Here is a 19,500-nt window from a genome sequence, read left to right on the forward strand (position 1 = left end):
AAAGATGTCTTGTGGTAGTTAGAAGTGATGACTAATGGAGCTGCCTAGGAAGATACAGCTCTTAAAGCAAGGTGAATCACACCAAAGTCTTGTGTGGCTACCTACATCCTGTAGAAAACAGGAGAATTGACTACATAAGCAATGGTCAGAGTGTTTACAAATAAAAATACACTTACTTTCAGACATAATCGACTGACATATACATTGTATTCAATAGCTTGGAGCCTTGTAACCAGCTGTCAAGTGTTGAACATGTTACACTTCACAGGAACAAGTGGATAAGACACCCATCACATTGGATGGAAGTTGTCAGTTATCGTTTACGTATGAAGAGCTTGTATGTCATTGGATAGATTGCTGGATAATAGGAAACAAACTAGCTAAAGCTGAGCCCAGTGGCACCAAGATTATTCTGCTGACCTTTGTTACATCATTGATGAAGTAACTTAATTCATTTGGTATTGTGTTTAAAGTGTTAAAATACTTGAGTGATTGTTTTATTAGAAATTTGATTTGAGTGTATTTTGAAAATCATGCATAAGACTTACTTAAATATTGGTGGAATTACAATTAGTACTGGTGGACTATTTTGTACTATTGGCAGGATTTAGTTTTGAATTGTGAGTGGATGCCAATCAAAATACTTCAGATAGGATGATAATTTATGTATGCAAGTTATCAAGTGGTCGATAAATTACATCTACTGACGATAATTGATGCCTTACACCACTGCCTGGTGCTGACGAATGCTACCGCCTCGAACGCTGGTACATTGTGTATATCTAGAGTATTAAAATGAATTGCCTATCGCTGGGTATAAAAAGTTTCTTGTTCTAAATGAGATTCCTGTAGGTTGGTACATAACTAAGCCAATAATTGATTGCTTATGCTAAGAGATTACTTGAGATGTGATAGGGGATCACTACCTTGGCATGACAAATCACAACCATTAGTCAAATATAGGAGAGGTTGTCATCAACTATCAATATATTTTTTTAAATCTAACTTATAATTCATTTGTTTACTAAATGTGGCTATACTTATGTGGTCCTATCAGAATATTCAATTAGGTTAATGTTTTAAGATCATGTATTCAATACAAGTTATTAATGATCTCTTAGCTTTCTGGCATTCTGCTGAACTTTAGAATACATAGCTTTTAGTCAGTAACCTAATAAATTTACAGATAATGACTGTCACACTCTTTTGCACAGCTCAGTTGTTTTGGATTATCATACTTTGGTAACTGCATGAACGTATAGGCCCTAAAAACTGGCCTGCAACTAGCTTTATTTATCTATTGGTCTTTTACAATTCCAATGGCGGATCCAGGATGGGGCATTTGGGGCAAATGCCCCCCCCCCCCTCCCCCTGTGGAAGAGCCACACTGAGCTATTTCTGATAGCAGTGCCAGAAATAAGTCGGCCATTGGCCATATTCCGAGCAAAATCAGGTTTTGACTGACCATTTGGAGGCTTGTTCGGTCGAACGTCCGACAAGTGGCAAGACACAGTTAGTAAAAGGCCCAGTCACACAATTAAAAATCAATCAAGCTATAACGGACCTCACAGCTGCTCAACATTCCAGCATAGCTAATATACGCGCATGGCCCATATATTATCGATGGTCCCATCGATGATGCAACTCATAGGATGTTACCATGTGATCACAGATGGCAGGAGACTTGTTCTAAAATTTTAGTGCACACATTGGTGTATTTAAACTTAAGTTGCTTTGTGAAAGACTTGGGAAGAGTGGAAGCATTTTAGACTATCTACATTTCAGGATATTCGAGTCTACTAAGCAAATGGATTTAAAGCGACTTGTGTCTAGTTTTTCAGTGGCAGGATCCAGTTAAACCAGATTGGCCGGGAGTGATACATCGTCCTTGGTGTTACTGACATAGATATACTTAATGACTACTCTTGAAGTAAAAAAGTGGAACTTAGCGATTAATCTTGAAGTAAAACAGTAGAAACCAGCAATATCAGATGATAACTCATGGCCAAGGGTAAGCTGGCTCGACATGGATGACTTAAAGGATGGTAGCGGTTGTTGCTGTAGCCGAATCATTGTTATGTGGTGGTTAGAATGTTTAACCTTACGTACTGGAGCATGTTTCTTAGATGAGGTGTGGCTATAACCAAAGCTGTGGCATTTAACCTGGTAAATATTCATAGCTCACGTGCTTTATCTTATAGTCATCATGCTGTAAGGTAGCTAGTCATACACATTAGAATAGTTAGTTAATGCACACATTTTTGATTAATAAAACTTAATAGGAGTCCATATGAAAATGGCTCCTAAAATGAATGTGGTGGAGTCAAAAGTGTTTCTAGGTGTTCCATGTGCTGGTGACCTGTGCTGCGGGATTGCTCATGGTGTCCAATAATATGTATCATGTGATTCTGTTCTCTGAAGCACATCGACTACATAACACTTGAAATGTTCCTAGGAGACAAGTTGACCAATCAAATCTGGAAACGGCCTACCAAATCTAATCTTGCTAGGACATTTGAACAGTCAATGATGAATTCTTATTTCTGGCACTTTGATAGATATACTATACACCTTGTCAAATCAAATCAATTTATATAACTCATGAAACTTAAAACAGCTGTTACCCAACACCTTTGTACATACTAAGTGCCTCCAAAATAATTATCATGTTGTTGGTGTTTAAGACTTTATAGACTTTTAAAGACTTCACAACCATCTGCAAAGGCAATAATGATAAAAATCATCCTACTAAGGTGTGTTCACTGCTGCTTAAAGAAACAACAAGAGTATCTGCTCTCACCAACCAGCCTGTTTGTACCCCACTCCTTGGCAACTCATGGATTCGCCCCTGAATTCTATAGGTGTATAACAGATCCAGGAATATTTTTATGTATGTGCCTGGTATATCTTCATTGCTGCCACCTTTGTAGCTGATGCTGTTATTGCTTTGTTTACAGTTGTTTTAACTGCTGCTTTAACTGTTACTTTAGCTGCTGCTGCTGCTGCTGCTGCTGCTGCTGCTGCTGCTGCTGCTGCTGCTGCTGCTGCTGCTGCTGCTGCTGCTGCTGCTGCTGCTGCTGCTGCTGCTACTGCTGCTGCTGCTGCTGCTGCTGCGGCTGCTGCTGCTGCTGGTTGCAGCTACCTTTTGTTGTTTTGGCTACAATATAACTGCTGTTTTAGTTGCTGATTGCTGCTGATCTAATGTAGCTGCTGCTAAAGCTAGTGCTGCTTTACTTGCTGCTGCTACTTTAGTGTCTGCAGCTGGTTTGGTTGTTGCCTTTTGTACATCTTCATAATATTATGTATTCTACTACAAGTGAAAAACAGAATAGACAACATCAATTCTGAAGTATGCTAATAAATTCATAGATTAATTGCAAATAAATGTTCCATTGTATTTTCTTGCACAAGTGCTACATCAGTTTAGCTTTTGTATTATAACTCCTTAACTGTTACCTGAATTTCCATTGTATTAAATAGTATTATCAAACAGTACATTATACTGTTTAGTAGGGCTTCCCTCTAAAGTGACATGTGCTGCTAAATATGTGTGTCTAAAAACCATCATAGAAATATCATACTGGACTAAAATCACTTTTAAGGAATAGTCTTACAGTGTGCAAAATAACTTTTCAGACATGTACTGACATACCGTCAGAATGATGTGAAAATTGATTGGACATCAAGTGATTTGACCGGAAATTTTAACTTTTGTTGTTTTTCCTTTTCTGTGTTTCTACCAACTTAGATGTTTGCCTCTGCCAAACCTCTGGGCCACCCATGTACTGTAGAACTGATTACTGCTCAACCACTTACTGACACTGATGCTGCAGTATTTTAAAGGGTACCTATTGGTCACATAAAAGCTTCTATGGAATCAATTCTGTTACAAGGGTTTCTGTAGGAAGAGTCATAAGGACTTCTGTCAAGGCCTTTTGATAATGTGGTCAAATTTTGCTTATGTTGTCATGGTTTAGAATGTAATTGTAGTGGTTTTATCCTTAATTCAGTGTATAAATATAAGAGATGCACGGATATCTTCTTCATTCTAGGTTAAAAACTGGTTGCACAGGTGATCATGAATACCACAAGTAGAAGTTTTAATGACAATCTGTAAAGCTGAAATGCTGTCTATGCGCATTCCTTCCTCGTAACACCACTAACTCAACAACCTAAACACGTTAGCGGCACATTCGACTATTGTGCCTGTCAGTTATGAGCATATACCAGCCATCCATTTGTGGCCCTGCTTTGTGCCTGCTGACACTTTTCAACTTCTGGGTAATCAGTTTCACCTGTATACTGGTGGTGTTTGGTAGCCATATGTTGTCATGCAGTATGCATTCATAGTTGTCATTGTACAATCACATGGTGTTATTTAATCAAAACTACTGAATATGGTGGATGAATCATACCATTGTGACATGGCTCCCAACGTGGGCTGGGCAGTCATATAAACTTTGAATTCCTTGGTGCTGGGTTAGAATAGGCACTCAGAAAGGTAATCCACCCTGTCTATCATGAACAGTTGCTGCCGTTTGTTTAATTTTAGAGATTTCATTCATTGATCACTATGATGTGTTAAAGTCAGAGTCAGTAAGTGATAGAATTACACAGACAAGAGGTGAGATTGACACGTACTGTATTTATTAAAGACAGCTGCTGTGCATGTGATACCCTCTGAGCCTTCAACAAGTCTGCCACAGTAAATAATTCTGATGACGCTATGCTTCTGCAAGTGAGACTAAACATATTTTGTTGTTGGATAAGAGTGCAGCAGTAGCGAAAGTTACTGGAGCAAAGCCTAAGCTTCTGAAGCTCCATCTACCAAAGTTTTCTGGAGACATCACAAAGTTCAGAGCTTTTTGGGACAGCTTTGGACAGCACCATTCATAAGAATCCTGATCTTCCGTCAATCAACAAATTCAATTACCCAAAGGCTTTGTTGGACAGACCAGCAACCAGTACCATACAAGGGCTTGTGTTGTCAGAGGAAAATTATTTGGCAGTATTGGGACTAGTCAAGGAGTGGTATGATGAGACTAAACAAGTGATAGCTGCCCATATGGATGAGCTGATTATAAAATACCTGCATGTAGTGGAGACAAGGCCATGAAAATCCGAGCTGTATATGATAAGATTAGTATACACTTAAGAGGACTGGATTCATTAGGAATTCGAACAGGCCAGTATGGCAGTGTACTGGATCCTGTTATTATGGCTAAATTGCCACACGATGTGTGACTCCAGATAGCCAGAGTCATATTTAGAACATAGATGAATTGTTGCAAATTATTAAAGGCGAGGTTGAAGCAAGAGAAATGATTGAAGGCATAAAGATAAGTGATAAGGAACTTGAGAACTACCTCCCACTTCTGCTTTTCCGGCTAGAGGTGGTAGCTCCAGTGACCAAAGATGTGTTCATTGTAAGACTGACCATTATTCTGCTAGCTGTCATAAGGTAAGTAAGGTATCTAAATATAAAGAGTAACTGAAGAAAGAAGGTAGATGCTTCCTCTGTCTTGTGATTGGGTACCATGTCAGTGAGTGTGTTACAAACAGGCATTGTAGAAGGTGTGGGAAAAGGGCACCATAAGTCATTGTGCGAAACAGGGTCTACTCATACCGACAAGAATACAAGACACCTCCACAGATAGTGATACCACCATGAATAATGTTTTGAGAAACAAGTCACGTATTCTTTTACAGACGGTTCGTACATATGCTTATGCAGCTGATGAGGAACTGATACCAGTTTGTGTGCTTAAGGATAATGGCAGCCAATGATCTTATGTATCACAACACTTGAAATCAAGGCTTGGGTCAAGAGTGTTGAGAAGAGAGTAACTAACACTGAACATGTTTGGTAATGAACATTTTAGACTAGTAGGAAAGCACAGTGGAGATATAAATATTGTTAATATAACCTTCCCAGCCATACGTTCACCCTTACAAGGGCACGTCAATATAGAGCAGTACCCACAATTGTTCGAATTAGAATTGGCTGATGTTAGTATTGATGAACACATTTCCAATACAGTTGATATGCTGATTGGGTCAGACCATTACTGGGATGTGGTTGCAGGTGATATTGCTCAAGGTAGTGACAGATTAGTAGCTGTGCGCAGCAAGTTTGACTGGTTCATGTCATGTCCTGTTAATTCTGTCAAAGGGAGTGACCACTCCATTTTCAATTTGATCATCATACAGTACGATAGTACTGTATAGTAGGGGAGATAAAGGTGTGGGCGTGGTCCACAAAAATAAATCAAGACAAAATCATTTTCGCAAATTCTTCACAGTCACTTGACAGTATTGGTCAGGTATAATCAAGCCCTAACATGTCTTCAGAACGACCTGAAGCATTTTTGACCTGAATTTAAAAAAAAAATTATTTTAGCAAATTTTCTACTGCCTCACTACCTGCCTGCCTGCCTGATGTATTCAGTCAAACGTAGCGGAAAATTGGCTACAGCTACAGCCTTACTTCTTTCATGAAAATGCTTCAAATGTCATGGAGATGAAAGCTTTAGTATTTTAAATATCCTACAGTGTATGTGCTATTGTCTTAAAGATTTTCTTCTATATTGTGGCCATTGCTCATCAGTAGGGCTTCCATAATCATACCGGTACATTGCACAGTAATATATTGGAATGCACGCGTTATTGCACCAAACTTTTAGAATACATTTGTGATTTTGACGTTTGGGCTATACAGGACCTATCATAGGTCGTCGATGTGTAAGACACCTTGTTTAGTATTAGTGTGTTTGTTGTTAGCAAAGTTAAGCGGATAGGTTTAACTGCTTGCGTTTCTAAACACATTTCTTTGTGACTAACCAATTCTTCGCTCAGTCACAGTATTAGTCTCGCTAAACCCTATTGTTACATAATTGTGTATGAAAAAATACAGCGAACTATATAGCAATGTGTAAGTCAATAGATATAGTTTATTTAGTAACAATGTTAAACCGAGTTGGGTCATCCAGGTCCTGCTTTACAGATTATTTGGGTCTGACCCCACATGCTAAATTAAATGTGGACGTGTTATTACATGTCATAGCATAGCTCTGCTTCTTGTGAGCCATGCCCACTAATGCAAATTACTGCCTGTAGACATATGGTAGCCACGCCCATTCATCAGTCCGTGGGTATGCACGAATCCATGTCCATTATTGTGTGCAGGCTTATGTAGAGCCACTCCCACTGATCAGTTGTTATTGTATGAGTCATAATCTAGTATAATCGTGCTGTGATTAACTCTTTTAAAATATTGTGACTAGTTTTTGTGAAAAGCATGCTATTTAGTGGTCACAAACTTGCAAAAAAACTTCACAAACAAGTATAAGTAGGAATTTTAAATTAGAGTAGAGACAGTATATAGTACTGCTATAATAAGTACTGAAACAAGCTGGATCGGAGTAGTATGTAATGTCCAAATACTGTAAAACCATAAGAAGTGAATATCCCAACTGTGCTACACTCAATGCACAGTAGGGATATTCACTTCTTTAGTTTTACAGTATTTGGACATTATGTACTGCTTGTTTCAGTACTTTTTATTGCAGCACTATACACTGTCCCTACTCTAATTTAATATCCTAACTTTTCCTTATAGTTGTAAAAGGACAAGTAGTAGAGTCACTCAATCATGGTGCTGACTTTACTGGAGAATTGCAATGTTTTTGGGACAAAGAAGCCATTGGCATCACAGAGATGGGTGCTGACCCTGAGAAGAGCTCATGCTTTACTGAAATAACTTATGATTGAAGCATGGGTCAATACAGAGTAAGGTTGCTGTGGAAGTCTGATTGTAGACCGTTGTAAAGTAGTTATGATATGTGTTTAACTAGACTGTGTCAGTTGCAGTTAAGGCTTAAAAGAGATGGTTCCTTGTTTAAAGAGTACAATGAAATTTAGAGAAGCAGTTACAAGACTCAATTGTTGAAAGGGTTCCTGATGTTAAGAATCCTAAGGACTGTCACTTATTACCTCACCATGGCGTAGACCTATTCAACATTTATTCCCACTTGAAGTGAACTGACTATATATCTGGAACTGGACTGGTTTTATTAGAACAATTTGAACAGTTTTTGCTTCTTATGCATTAGGTCTTTAGGTTTATTATTTACATTACCTGGGGTAATCAACCCCTGGAATGTCATGGAGCATGTATTCATAGTTGTCATTGCGCATGCGCATGGTGTTAATTAATCAGAACTACTGAATATGGCGGATGAATTGTACCGTTGTGACATATATAAAGTGGTCGGGTGCAGCTAGTGATAGTGACATTCCTTTAAGTAGCTAATACAGGGTGGATCCAGGGTTTGGAAAGGGGGTAGTAGGTATATGGATTATGGAGCAGGGGGTCTGGATAGCCCCCAAGACACTAAAGCCATGCCATGTGTTTCAGAACTGAAAATTAAATGTATATGTAGTGGTTTATACACACATTCATACTGTTTTCTAAGCAGACTAAGAGTTGTATAGGGTTAAGCGACAGTCATGAGTAGTTCAGCTAGCTGTATATTAGCCTAAAGAATGGCATGTATATACATAAGACCATGTGCATTTCATTTGCAAATATTCTTAGCAGGCTAAGTGTTCCCATGCATGGGATAGTGTTGCAGATACTAGTTTTTCATACTATGGAGGATTCTAGATGTCAATATACTGTATAGAGGGAAACTTTGGTGGGGGAAAACTTATATAAATTTGGCAATTCACTACAAATTCATCGAAGTTTAACCCACCAATTACTTGTTGTGCCAGAGATTAGCATCTTTATAGCTATAGATTGAGCTTAAATTTGCACCAAAGTTTATTCCCCAGATGCAATTTAGCTTAGGGGTGGTCCACAATTTTCAGCTGTTTCGCGAGCGTACAAACCGTACGCTAGGGGGGAGGGGGGAAAATCACATGTATGCTTTTTAAAAATGCTGATCATGTGAGTTGGAAAGAAATCCGAATGCAGTGATAAGGCTCTAGTAAGCACTACTTCTACTTCATGCAATACAGTGTCCAATTAAACGGTGGACTAAGCGAGCTCATGCCGTAGTGTTAATGAATGGCCCCAAGCCAACACATGTGCTTTGGCAAACTCTGGAAAACAGTGCCAGGGCTAGGTTAAGCTAGCTAGCTACCAATGAAATGAGGCTTTATAAGCTGAAGGCAAAGATAAACCATGTTTCAAACTACAGGTAATCAGCGTGATAACACATACTACAGGCTTTATATACTTTTATAACAGTACTAACTTACTTATTTTTCTTTAGTCTTAGTCTATATAGCAATTAACACTGATAAACGATTACAATTGAATGGCATCTAGCTACACTGGTTGTTGCTTTTGTTTAGTATCTGCAGAAGGTGTTGTTGTGGGTTTAGGAATACTATTGGGTATGGGAGGCTGGATTATGTGGGTACTAATTTGTTCACACTACATAGTTGTGGTAGTTGTGGTAGTTGTGGGTTGCCCATAGAGAAAACCTGTCTCTGCAGAGTGTACCCACATCTCCTGACTCCAGTCCACTTCAGACTATGGTGAAAACACCCTACAGACTAGTACTGCTGTTGCTACTGCCAGTGATATTGTTTTGTATGAACACATCGAAGATGGCCAAGAACAAGTTGTTTCTATGATGTGTATGTACACATTTGCAAATGTGCATCAGGTTAATACTAATGCCCGCTGTGTGTAGGAACATTTCCTTCAGGATATCAGCTTCAAAAGCATCTAAATGATAAGTTGCCTAAAAAACAAAACAAACACCATACATGAATTTTGCAATATTAAAGTGTCTGGGTGTTTGTTCTGCTATACAATACATCCATGTGTCAACAATTATACAGTACGCTTTTGGCTGGGGGGAGGGGGTCAGAAAAAAGAGTACTCTTTGTACGCTTGCAAAAAAGCTGAAAATTGTGGACCACCCCTTACTGTTTGCCAAAGTTTACCCCCACCAAAGTATTTCTCCACATGGTAGTGTTATGTGGTGACCGTTCTATTAGAAAATATTCGACAGACTGCTCCCTGTTCCCCCCTTCTGGTCCACCATCACAAGTGTATTTATAACCTACTCAACTAAGTAACACCACTCTATATCCTACTACAGTAAAGAGCTGCACAGTGAAACAGTTAATATAGGAGAAGTATTACTAACTCTTGGTGACACAGTAAAACATGTGGTGTTCTGAAAAAGGAAGGTGCACAATGAAAGATAAAGGCGTCATAGAAAGGTTCAAAATCAAATTCCCAATGAGAGATGAGGTGTGATAAAGGCTTTACAATCATAGCAGGAGGAAAAACAAGTAGCTGAAAGGAAAACAAAGGTGTACAAAAAGGTTATCTAAAAGGGAAAAAAAAAGAACATGCAGATTTGAACTTACACCCACACATAGCATTGGGATTCTGAAGCGTGTGATTTGACCACTAAGCCAACTGCACATACTGAAATGTAATCATCTAAAAAGTGTTTATAAACTGATGGGAAAATTGAATGGCATAGGTGTTTACTTGCGGTCATGTATGCATTTTAAGAATTTCACAAAGCTTTGGCTGGGCAACAGGAAACAGTGGAAATGGAAACCAGAAACAGAAAGTGGAAATGGAAAATGGAAAAGGTCAAATTGTCATATAAATGTACCCTAGAGTAAAACACTTGTTAGTGGCCACCTCTTTAGACCACCTTCTTACAAAGACCGTCTCATACAAAGACCACATTGTAATTAAATCTCAAAGATGGCTAAAGCATACTGTACTTAATGAGCCTATAAATGTATAAGACCACTTTATGCACACCTATTATATGGCCACCCTCTCTTTACAAAACCACATTCTTCACATTGTAATAAGCTAATAATAGCTAAGTTCCAATCTATTTCATGACTTCATCAAAACAGCCATGTCATCTTAAAAAGGCTAGGCTCTTAGGGCCATCATTTCCTTATGAGACTGATAGATTTGACAATTTTCGTTTTCCATTTTCCATCTACACTTTCCATTTCCACTGTTTCCAATTGCCGCTTTGGCTCAACACTCTTGTCTTCATGACACTATAGTGAACGGATGAAGGAATGTACAGGTTCGTAAAAACAAGCTTGGAGGTGCTAGATGATGTGTGCTCAGATAACTGATAGCATTGATACCAGTAACCAAAGCATAAAGTGGATTGCTCATTACATTAAAATTGAACAATTAAAGTCTTTGTCGTTACTGTGCGGATTGTAATCTGTGCTGTATGGATTGAATGTATGGATTGTATGGATTGTAATCAGTACCGTATGGATTGATCAGAAGTTTGTGTATGGATTCATAATCAAGGGATACTCTTCCTTGATACTGCTTTTCACACATCAGGGAGCCTTCTGAGTGAAGAAAAAAGCCCAAGATTGACACCGTAGTAGCATGAAATATCTCCAATCGGGGTGAGTTAATTTCTTCACATGGTCTGTGTGTGTTTGCGTGTGCATGTGCGTGTGTGTGTGTGTGCAGGGTACAGGGGTGTAAATGCAATAGCAGATTGTGTGACAAATGCTTACCAACTTTGGAATTGCTAATATTATAAGAGATTCAAAGAGTCTTGTGTACAGGAATTATATTTCTATCAATCAAAAATGATGTTTAAAACAGTTAACTAAAATTAGCCAGCCCACGTCAATGAGAACTTACTTAAACTAAAATTGTTTTCTGCTTTTTAGGTATGTGACTGCGGTATAGATTAGATAGAGGTTATTCAAAACTTGAAATGTCTTTGTGTGTATTGTAGTATTTTATGGTTACAGGCCACATAAAATTATGATAGTACAGTATACTGGCTTGCAGTGGTGGCCCTTGACAATAGCTAGGGTGCAAAAAATAACCATATAAGGTGAATTTGAAAATAACAGGCCATATATATAGCCACTCAGTTCACAGCAAGAACTATGGTGTTGTGATTACCAGTGTACAAAAACAAGACAACCAAAAGGATTGCCTATAAGTCTATAACAAACAACTTAAACAACTATACCGTATTATCATATATTATGATAGTACTGTATAGTAGGGACCGCAAAGGTGTAGGCACGGCCCATGAAAGAACATCACCCAAAAACCAGCCTCACTTTTGATTCCCAGACAACAATGAGGTAGTACTGGTTAGACAAAACTAAGCCCAAACAAGCCTTGAGATCAACCCAAAATGCTTTCAACAAGTTGCTACGGACTTTCAAAAAAATATACTCAATGGAAATTTCTAGTGACTGACTGACTGACTGACTGACTGACTGACTGACTGACTGACTGACTGACTGACCGACTGACTGACTGACTGACTGACTGAGTAAGTAATTGACCGACCGATGCCTTCAGACAAGCGTAACTTGATAACGGCTAAGGCTACGGGTTATTTTATTTATTTTTCACTGTTTGATGTCACTTCAGCCCTAGAGGTACCTTTTGGCATACCACAGTACGTGCATACATTCTTCATGCAATTACCAGTGTCCTCCTATGTGTCCAATTCATCTATGCTGACAGCAAAAAAAAGTGAATTTGGCAGTAGCACGTGATGGCTTCCCTCCATAATGGAAATCATCCGTACTTTTCATAGTGACTACTTTAATTGCAGAGGTGCTTTTTGAACAGTTCTGGATTCGTACTACTGTGTAATGGGTTTAGCATAACTAACAATGAAGCGCAACAGATACTTCACTTTTTAGACAACAATTGTGACCGGATTTGTGAAAGCGTTCCTTTTCCACACATTTTACATACCAGCAAGCAAAATGATGTAACACTTGAGTCCTTAGACTGATTCGCTTGCTCTTAGTATCACAATACAGCCAGTTACTGTAGCTACACTTACGGAAAATTTCAGGCAATTATATGTCATGACAAAAAAGGTTATGAACCGGGCGTCTGTATTTAGCGGATCACGGATCAACGGATCGGCGGATCACGTGATATGCATGCTCAACTCGATTTTGAGCACTGGGAAATATTTATACCCTAGTGTAACATACAGCATACTGTAGAATTTATATTTTATCCACAGGTAGGAAGCCTGAAGAGATTTCAATCGATACTATATAACTATAATAATTAGAGCGCGCGCGTATTAAAAATTTAACACACGTACAGAGTAAGATTATTTTAATTCACCTTAAAACTGAATCACTGATGTATTCTTTACACCAACACAATACTCAATAGACTAGCTCTGTATTGCAAAAACAAACGACAAAGGATACACGCCAACATATTAGAAGCCTATTCACACGTGAGTGCGCTAGCGTATCCTTTGTCGTTTGTTTTTGCAATACAGAACTAGTCTATTGAATATTGTGTTGGTGTAAAGAATACATCAGTGATTCAGTTTTAAGGTGAATTAAAATAATCTTACTCTGTACGTGTGTTAAATTTTTAATACGCGCGCGCTCTAATTATTATAGTTATATAGTATCGATTGAAATCTCTTCAGGCTTCCTACCTGTGGATAAAATATAAATTCTACAGTATGCTGTATGTTACACTAGGGTATAAATATTTCCCAGTGCTCAAAATCGAGTTGAGCATGCATATCACGTGATCCGCCGATCCGTGATCCGTTGATCCGTGATCCGCTAAATACAGACGCCCGTTATGAACCTTCAAAGTTAAAAAATGGGTCAAATTTTGGTTGTGAAAAAGGTACCTTTTTACAAATCCGGTCACAATTGTTATAACTGGGGTGTGCCCATTTCTTTCTTTTGATGCGATATGCATGGATTGCAAGTGTACTTTTCAAATAGTTCTTATTTGTAATGCTGTGTCAGGGGTCTAACGTAGCTGACAAAAAAGCAGAATGGATACTTCACTTTTCAGACAATAAATGATAAAGCTGGGGTACTCTTTCACGGTATAGGTAGGCTCACCAGAATAATGTAAATTATTACAAAAAAGTTAACAATCAAATGCACAAAAAAAATTTGGAATTTTCAACTGGAGTAGGGACCATAGCACATAGGTAAGAAGTACTGAAACAAGCTAGAGTACCGCATGATACTAAACCACAGCAAAATAATAAGAAGTGTTATATGCCGGTCCTACTGTGCATTTTCCATTATGGTATCTTGAGCACAGTAGGGATATAACACTTCTTATTGTTTTACTGTGATTTAATATCATGCACTACTCCAGCTTGTTTCAGTACTTTATATCAATGTGCTATGGTCCCTACTCTAGTTGAAAATTCCAAATTTTATTTGTGTACTTGTAAACTAAATAATCAAATTGCTAGGTGACAACACAAATCATTTCCTGGTTTTTTGCTGTTAGATCATAAAACAACAGTTGACTTCTTATAACTTTGTGGTTACTTAGCAGCAGTAGTCCTTTCACTCCTGCACTAGGTTATCTTAAATTTGTAATATATTTTTATTACATAGCCTTATGACCACCCAAAGTTGGCAGTGGTACTAAACATTTGGCATCCATTGAATTGGTAGGTACATACATAATGGGCCAACATAACTGAGTTTTGTGGAAGACTAAGAGTCTACTACAAGATGCTGATCATAACTCAGTAGTTGTAATGTAGACTAACCTTTCTTCAAAAATTTTTTATGATGAACACTATCTGCTGCACTGTTCAATCCAATATTGTTCAATGCTGTAACTAGTTGACTCCAACTGGCATCAGATTTCATCTCAAGCCACTTCTTGAACATTCTACTGCACCGATCATCATCACTTTGTTGGTTGGTCTCTATCACATCTAGTACAGCAGTGTTACTATCCAGCAACTCCACTCCAAGTTTATACCATTTGGTAGCTACTCCAGGTTCATGGGTTATTACTAGATTCAACTCTTTTAAAGTAAGTTGGTCATGTTCTACGAATGTTATCAACACCACAAATAAGGTTAATTGCAGTACAACATAACTATTCTAGATTACATTAGTAGAATTAATCTCAATGTATGAATGTACAGCATATTTTGTATGCCAAGATAGAAATAAACCAGGAAATTTCAGGACTCGAATTATAAAATTACATGAAAGTGCATTCTTAGCACAAAGACTGGAAGCCACAGAGGTGGTGGAGCAGGACAAAGAGTGAGAGGCTATGAAACGTACACAATTGAACAGCTGGTTGCTCTCATTTTTGTGAATTGACCAACAAAGGGAAGGAGATGGCCTCCCTAACACTCTGTTTCCACTGTGTATGCTAGGGAATTATGGTTTCAGTGATCAACATGCACTTTACACATAGTTGTAGCACAAGTTGCTATAAGTATCACACCATTGGTATTTCAGAAGTCTTCAGTTTTAAGTCTCCATTCTGTTATGCCTCAAATTTAGTATTGCAAACTCTAGTTATTAGACACACACGGTTACTAACACATAAATGCCTACGAAGCACAGATGGTATGATTGTGTTGGACACCTATTTCAGTGCATGCATAGTTGAAATTGCTACTGCAACCTCATGCTATACAGAATTGAGTAAACCAGAAGTGTTAGCACAGCACACTTGATGCCTCACCAGGCACATGTGCAGCAGATACATACTACCACCTGTAATGACAAGTAAGCAAAAAAATGGAATTTTCAACTAGAGTAGGGACCATACATAGCACATTGATAAAAAAGTACTGAAACAAGTTGGAGTAGTGCATGATATTAAATCACAGTAAAACAATAAGAAGTGTTATATCCCTACTGTGCGCAAGATACAGTAACAGAAATGCACAGTAGGGATATAACACTTCTTATTGTTTTACTGTCAGTGATTTAATATCATGCACTACTCCAGCTTGTTTCAGTACTTTTTATTGATGTGCTATGGCCCCTACTCTAGTTGAAAATTTCAATTGGTTTTTTGTACCTGTTTGTTAACTTTGTTTGTAAAATAAAATTATTATGACAGGTGAACTCATGCATACAGCATCAAACGAAAGAAATGGCACCATGCAACCCAGCTACCAATTATTGTCTGAAAATTGAAGTATCTATCATGCTTTGTGGTCAGCTATGTTCAACCCGTTACACAGCACAGTATTACAAATCAAAAACTATTCGAAAAGCACCTCGACAATCAAAATAGCCACTATAAAAAGTACGGACGATTTCTGTTATGAAGGGAAGCCATCACATGCTACCACCAAATTGACACCTTTTGCTGTTATCAAAGATGAATGGGACACAAAGGAAGACACTGGTAAGTCCTTGAAGAATACATTGTATGCACTACGGTATGCCAAAAGGCACATGTCTGGCTGAAGCAATATCAAACAGTGAAAAAATCAAGCCCATACCTTTAGCCATTATTGAGTTACGCTAGTCTGAAGGCATCAGTCAGTCAGTCAGTCAGTCAGTCAGTCAGTCAGTCAGTCAGTCAGTCAGTCAGTCAGTCAGTCAGTCAGTCAGTCAGTCAGTCAGTCAGTCAGTCAGTCAGTCAGTCAGTCAGTCAGTCAGTCAGTCAGTCAGTCAGTCAGTCAGTCAGTCAGTCAGTCAGTCAGACAGTCAGTCAGTAGAAGATTCCATTTAATATTTTAAAAATGAAAGAAAAAAATCCATAGCAACTCATAGAAAAACTTTTGGACCAATCTGAAGGTTTATTTGGGTTTTACCTAACCAATACTGCCTCATCATTGTCAGGAAAAAGTGAGGCTGGTTTTTGGGTGATGTTTTTCATGGACCACGCCCACATCTTTGTGGTCCCTACTATACAGTATGCTGGACATAAATAATGCCCTCCTAGTAGAAACTGCTTGGAGTCATTGATAAGCACATGCACTTAACAAGTGTTGTACATAAATAATTCCTGTCAATAAGGTGTGCATGCATGTGCTTAATAACCAGAGTCTACAGTACATAAACTGTATCTTTCCCACAAGAGAAAATCTGTTTCGTATCCTTTTTTTGCTGCAACTTGGAACTGCTAAACAGCTATATATATAAAAGGTATCTTAATTCAAAACATTAACAAGGTATACACATCTACTCTCATATACCCTTAATTTGAGCTTTGCTACACACCTATGCATATACTGCATTAATAGTTATGATAATCATCAGTACAGTAGTACTGTATACTAGGGATCACAGAGGCTTGGGTTTTACTGTTATCACCCAAAAACCAGCTTGACAATACCACACTGGCATGTTGGTTGTATTGGTTAGGTATAACCAAGCCCAAAAGTGCCTTAAGTATAACCCTAAACGTTCCGAATAAATTGTTTTAGTTTGTTTTTTTAATTGAAATTTTCTACTGACTAACTGCCTGATGCCTTCAGGCAAGTGTAACTTGATAATGACTAACACTACAGGCTTGATTTTTTCACTGTTCAACATCACTTCATCCTAATATGCACCTTTTGGCATACCACAGTACATGCAATGCACGTGTTATGGACTTACCTTTGCCTTTCTTAATGTCCCACTTCTTTTTGCTGACAGCACAAGGTGTTGATTTGCGGTAGTGCAATGACTAAACAGGAATCATCAAAATTTTCCATAGTGACAGGATTAATTACAGAGGCACTTCTACTGCTGTTTTTCCTGTATTTCATCAGACCTATTTGCAATGCTGCGAAAGGGGCTGAAAACTCAGTGTAATGGCCACATTAGTAATTGACAACTAGGGCTCCCAAATCGTCCATATATTTCATGGTGACTGGATTGATTACAGAGGTGCTTCTCCTACTGTCCTCCATTTGCAGTGCTGTGTAACAAGCTGAACATGAAGCATAATGGCAACTTCACCTTTGAATCAGTAAATGATAGCTGCGGTACACTTTCAGATAAAACATTTACTTCTGATGCCATCCTTTCTTTCTGATGTGGTATGCATGGGTTCACCAGTCATAATAATGCCACAAAAGTGAAAAAAACAAGTACAAGGAAAAATTAAGAATTTATGTTCATTAGGGACGATAGTAGGTAGGCATGCATGCATTATGCCGGAGTAATTTTTTGAATAATTGGTGGTAAAAAGAATCAGGAATAATTCCAGAAAAATAGGGTGATCTTCTGGAATAATTAATTAGAATTCACACATTTTTGTGTAGTATTGCAGAAAAATTTGTAAAGGAACATCCACAATCATTGCTAGCACAAAATCGGGCAAAAAAATCAAAATACTCTAATAGAGCAGTCATTTAACCTAATAGAACAATCAGACAAGTTTAGTTGTGACTGCTCTATTGGAGTATCTCGATCTTTGGGTATAGTTTTTATGTTTACAAGTGGTTATATTTTCAGTTGCAGAAGAATATCCATTTGACTTTTACAATTCCAGGAATTACTCCAGGAATATTTGGGAATAATTTAGGAATAATAGGTGAATAAAAAATGAATTGCCAGAAAGAATAATAGGTAATTTAAAAAGCATAATGTACTCAAGCCTAATAGTAGGGAAACAAGATAGGTTGCCTATACCTCCAGATACACTAGTGGACACTTAATCTCTAATTCAGTCATGGACATACACTGAAGTAGTAATTAAATGTCCACTGGTATATCTGCAGGTGTAGGCAATCTCCCTTGTTTCCCTACTTTTTTCTATGATCCCAATCAAACTTAAATTCTACTTGTATTACATATTCAGCAGAAAGTTAAACAGGCAAATTGAGAAGAATACAATCTATAATGTCTATTACTTGGAGATACGATATTCACCTCTAAAGATGTGACCAGACCTGCAAAAACAGGACATGTGTACACAAATTGCACTCCACACTATAGATGCATTTAACGAAGAAGTGTGGTCACAAAAAAATGTACCATGTGTACAAATTACCAATCATTTTTGTAGGACAAAAGAAATGTGATGTCAACTAAAACTAACCTATCAAACAAAAACAAAATTGGGTAACTTGAGGACTGAAACAGGTAGTAAACTTAGGCATAAGTTACTTTTCATACCCTAAAAGTAGGCAATTTAAGTTTCGTGTTTATAAACTACCTGTACAAAAATGTTGTCCTGTATTGCTTAAGTATGACTACAAGATTGTTGATACAGGTAGTGATAAATTGATAAAATAATGCAGTTAGCAGAATACTTCAAAATAACATTTGTCTGCATTGATTTTACCGATCTTTTCACCCTACACAAATCTGGATTGCCTTATGTAAAAGGGATGTAATATTATAATATGCAATTCCATGCCTTCTCATTAAACCTGTTTATAACAGCTCATATTGCAGTACCAGGATAATTTTGAATGGTAATAAGTGCTAAAATTACATGGCCATAGCATAATATGTTAAGAGTCAGGAAAGTGTACCAATATGACAGGCCAATTCATATATACACACGTATGTACATAAAATCTTGATAATAAATTATAGCTGCTACCTCACCTTTTGATTTATCTGAGTCCATCTTAGCCATTTATCATAATATATATCTATCACCACATCTCTGCTAAGTACAGAAATATAACAAAGAAAGTATTAGCTACAGTACTGTACATATGGATTCATATTGTAAATGCTACTTAGATTGCACATTGTTCATTAATTTTTTGA

At 37.7% G+C, this 19,500-nt stretch overlaps 2 protein-coding genes across 8 annotated transcripts in view; one reads left to right on the forward strand and one right to left on the reverse strand.

The window, feature by feature from the left end:
• Nucleotides 1-19,500, forward strand: part of LOC136253062 (long-chain-fatty-acid--CoA ligase ACSBG2-like) — a 318,134-nt gene that overhangs the window by 222,388 nt on the left and 76,246 nt on the right. The gene's annotated exons all lie outside the window — the stretch shown is intronic.
• Nucleotides 1-19,500, reverse strand: part of LOC136253053 (serine/threonine-protein phosphatase 6 regulatory ankyrin repeat subunit B-like) — a 201,665-nt gene that overhangs the window by 132,165 nt on the left and 50,000 nt on the right. Inside the window, exons 2-3 of one of the 2 annotated variants that reach the window (XM_066045631.1) lie at nucleotides 19,333-19,396; nucleotides 14,571-14,858 (exon numbers count right to left, since the gene is read on the reverse strand). In XM_066045631.1, the coding sequence (XP_065901703.1) occupies nucleotides 14,571-14,858; nucleotides 19,333-19,363 (319 nt within the window). In that variant the 5' untranslated portion in view covers nucleotides 19,364-19,396. The remainder of the gene's footprint in view (nucleotides 1-14,570; nucleotides 14,859-19,332; nucleotides 19,397-19,500) is intronic. The other variant, XM_066045632.1, reaches the window with a different exon arrangement.

The sequence above is a fragment of the Dysidea avara genome, chromosome 4 (genome assembly GCF_963678975.1).
Source record: "Dysidea avara chromosome 4, odDysAvar1.4, whole genome shotgun sequence".
NCBI lineage: Eukaryota > Metazoa > Porifera > Demospongiae > Dictyoceratida > Dysideidae > Dysidea > Dysidea avara.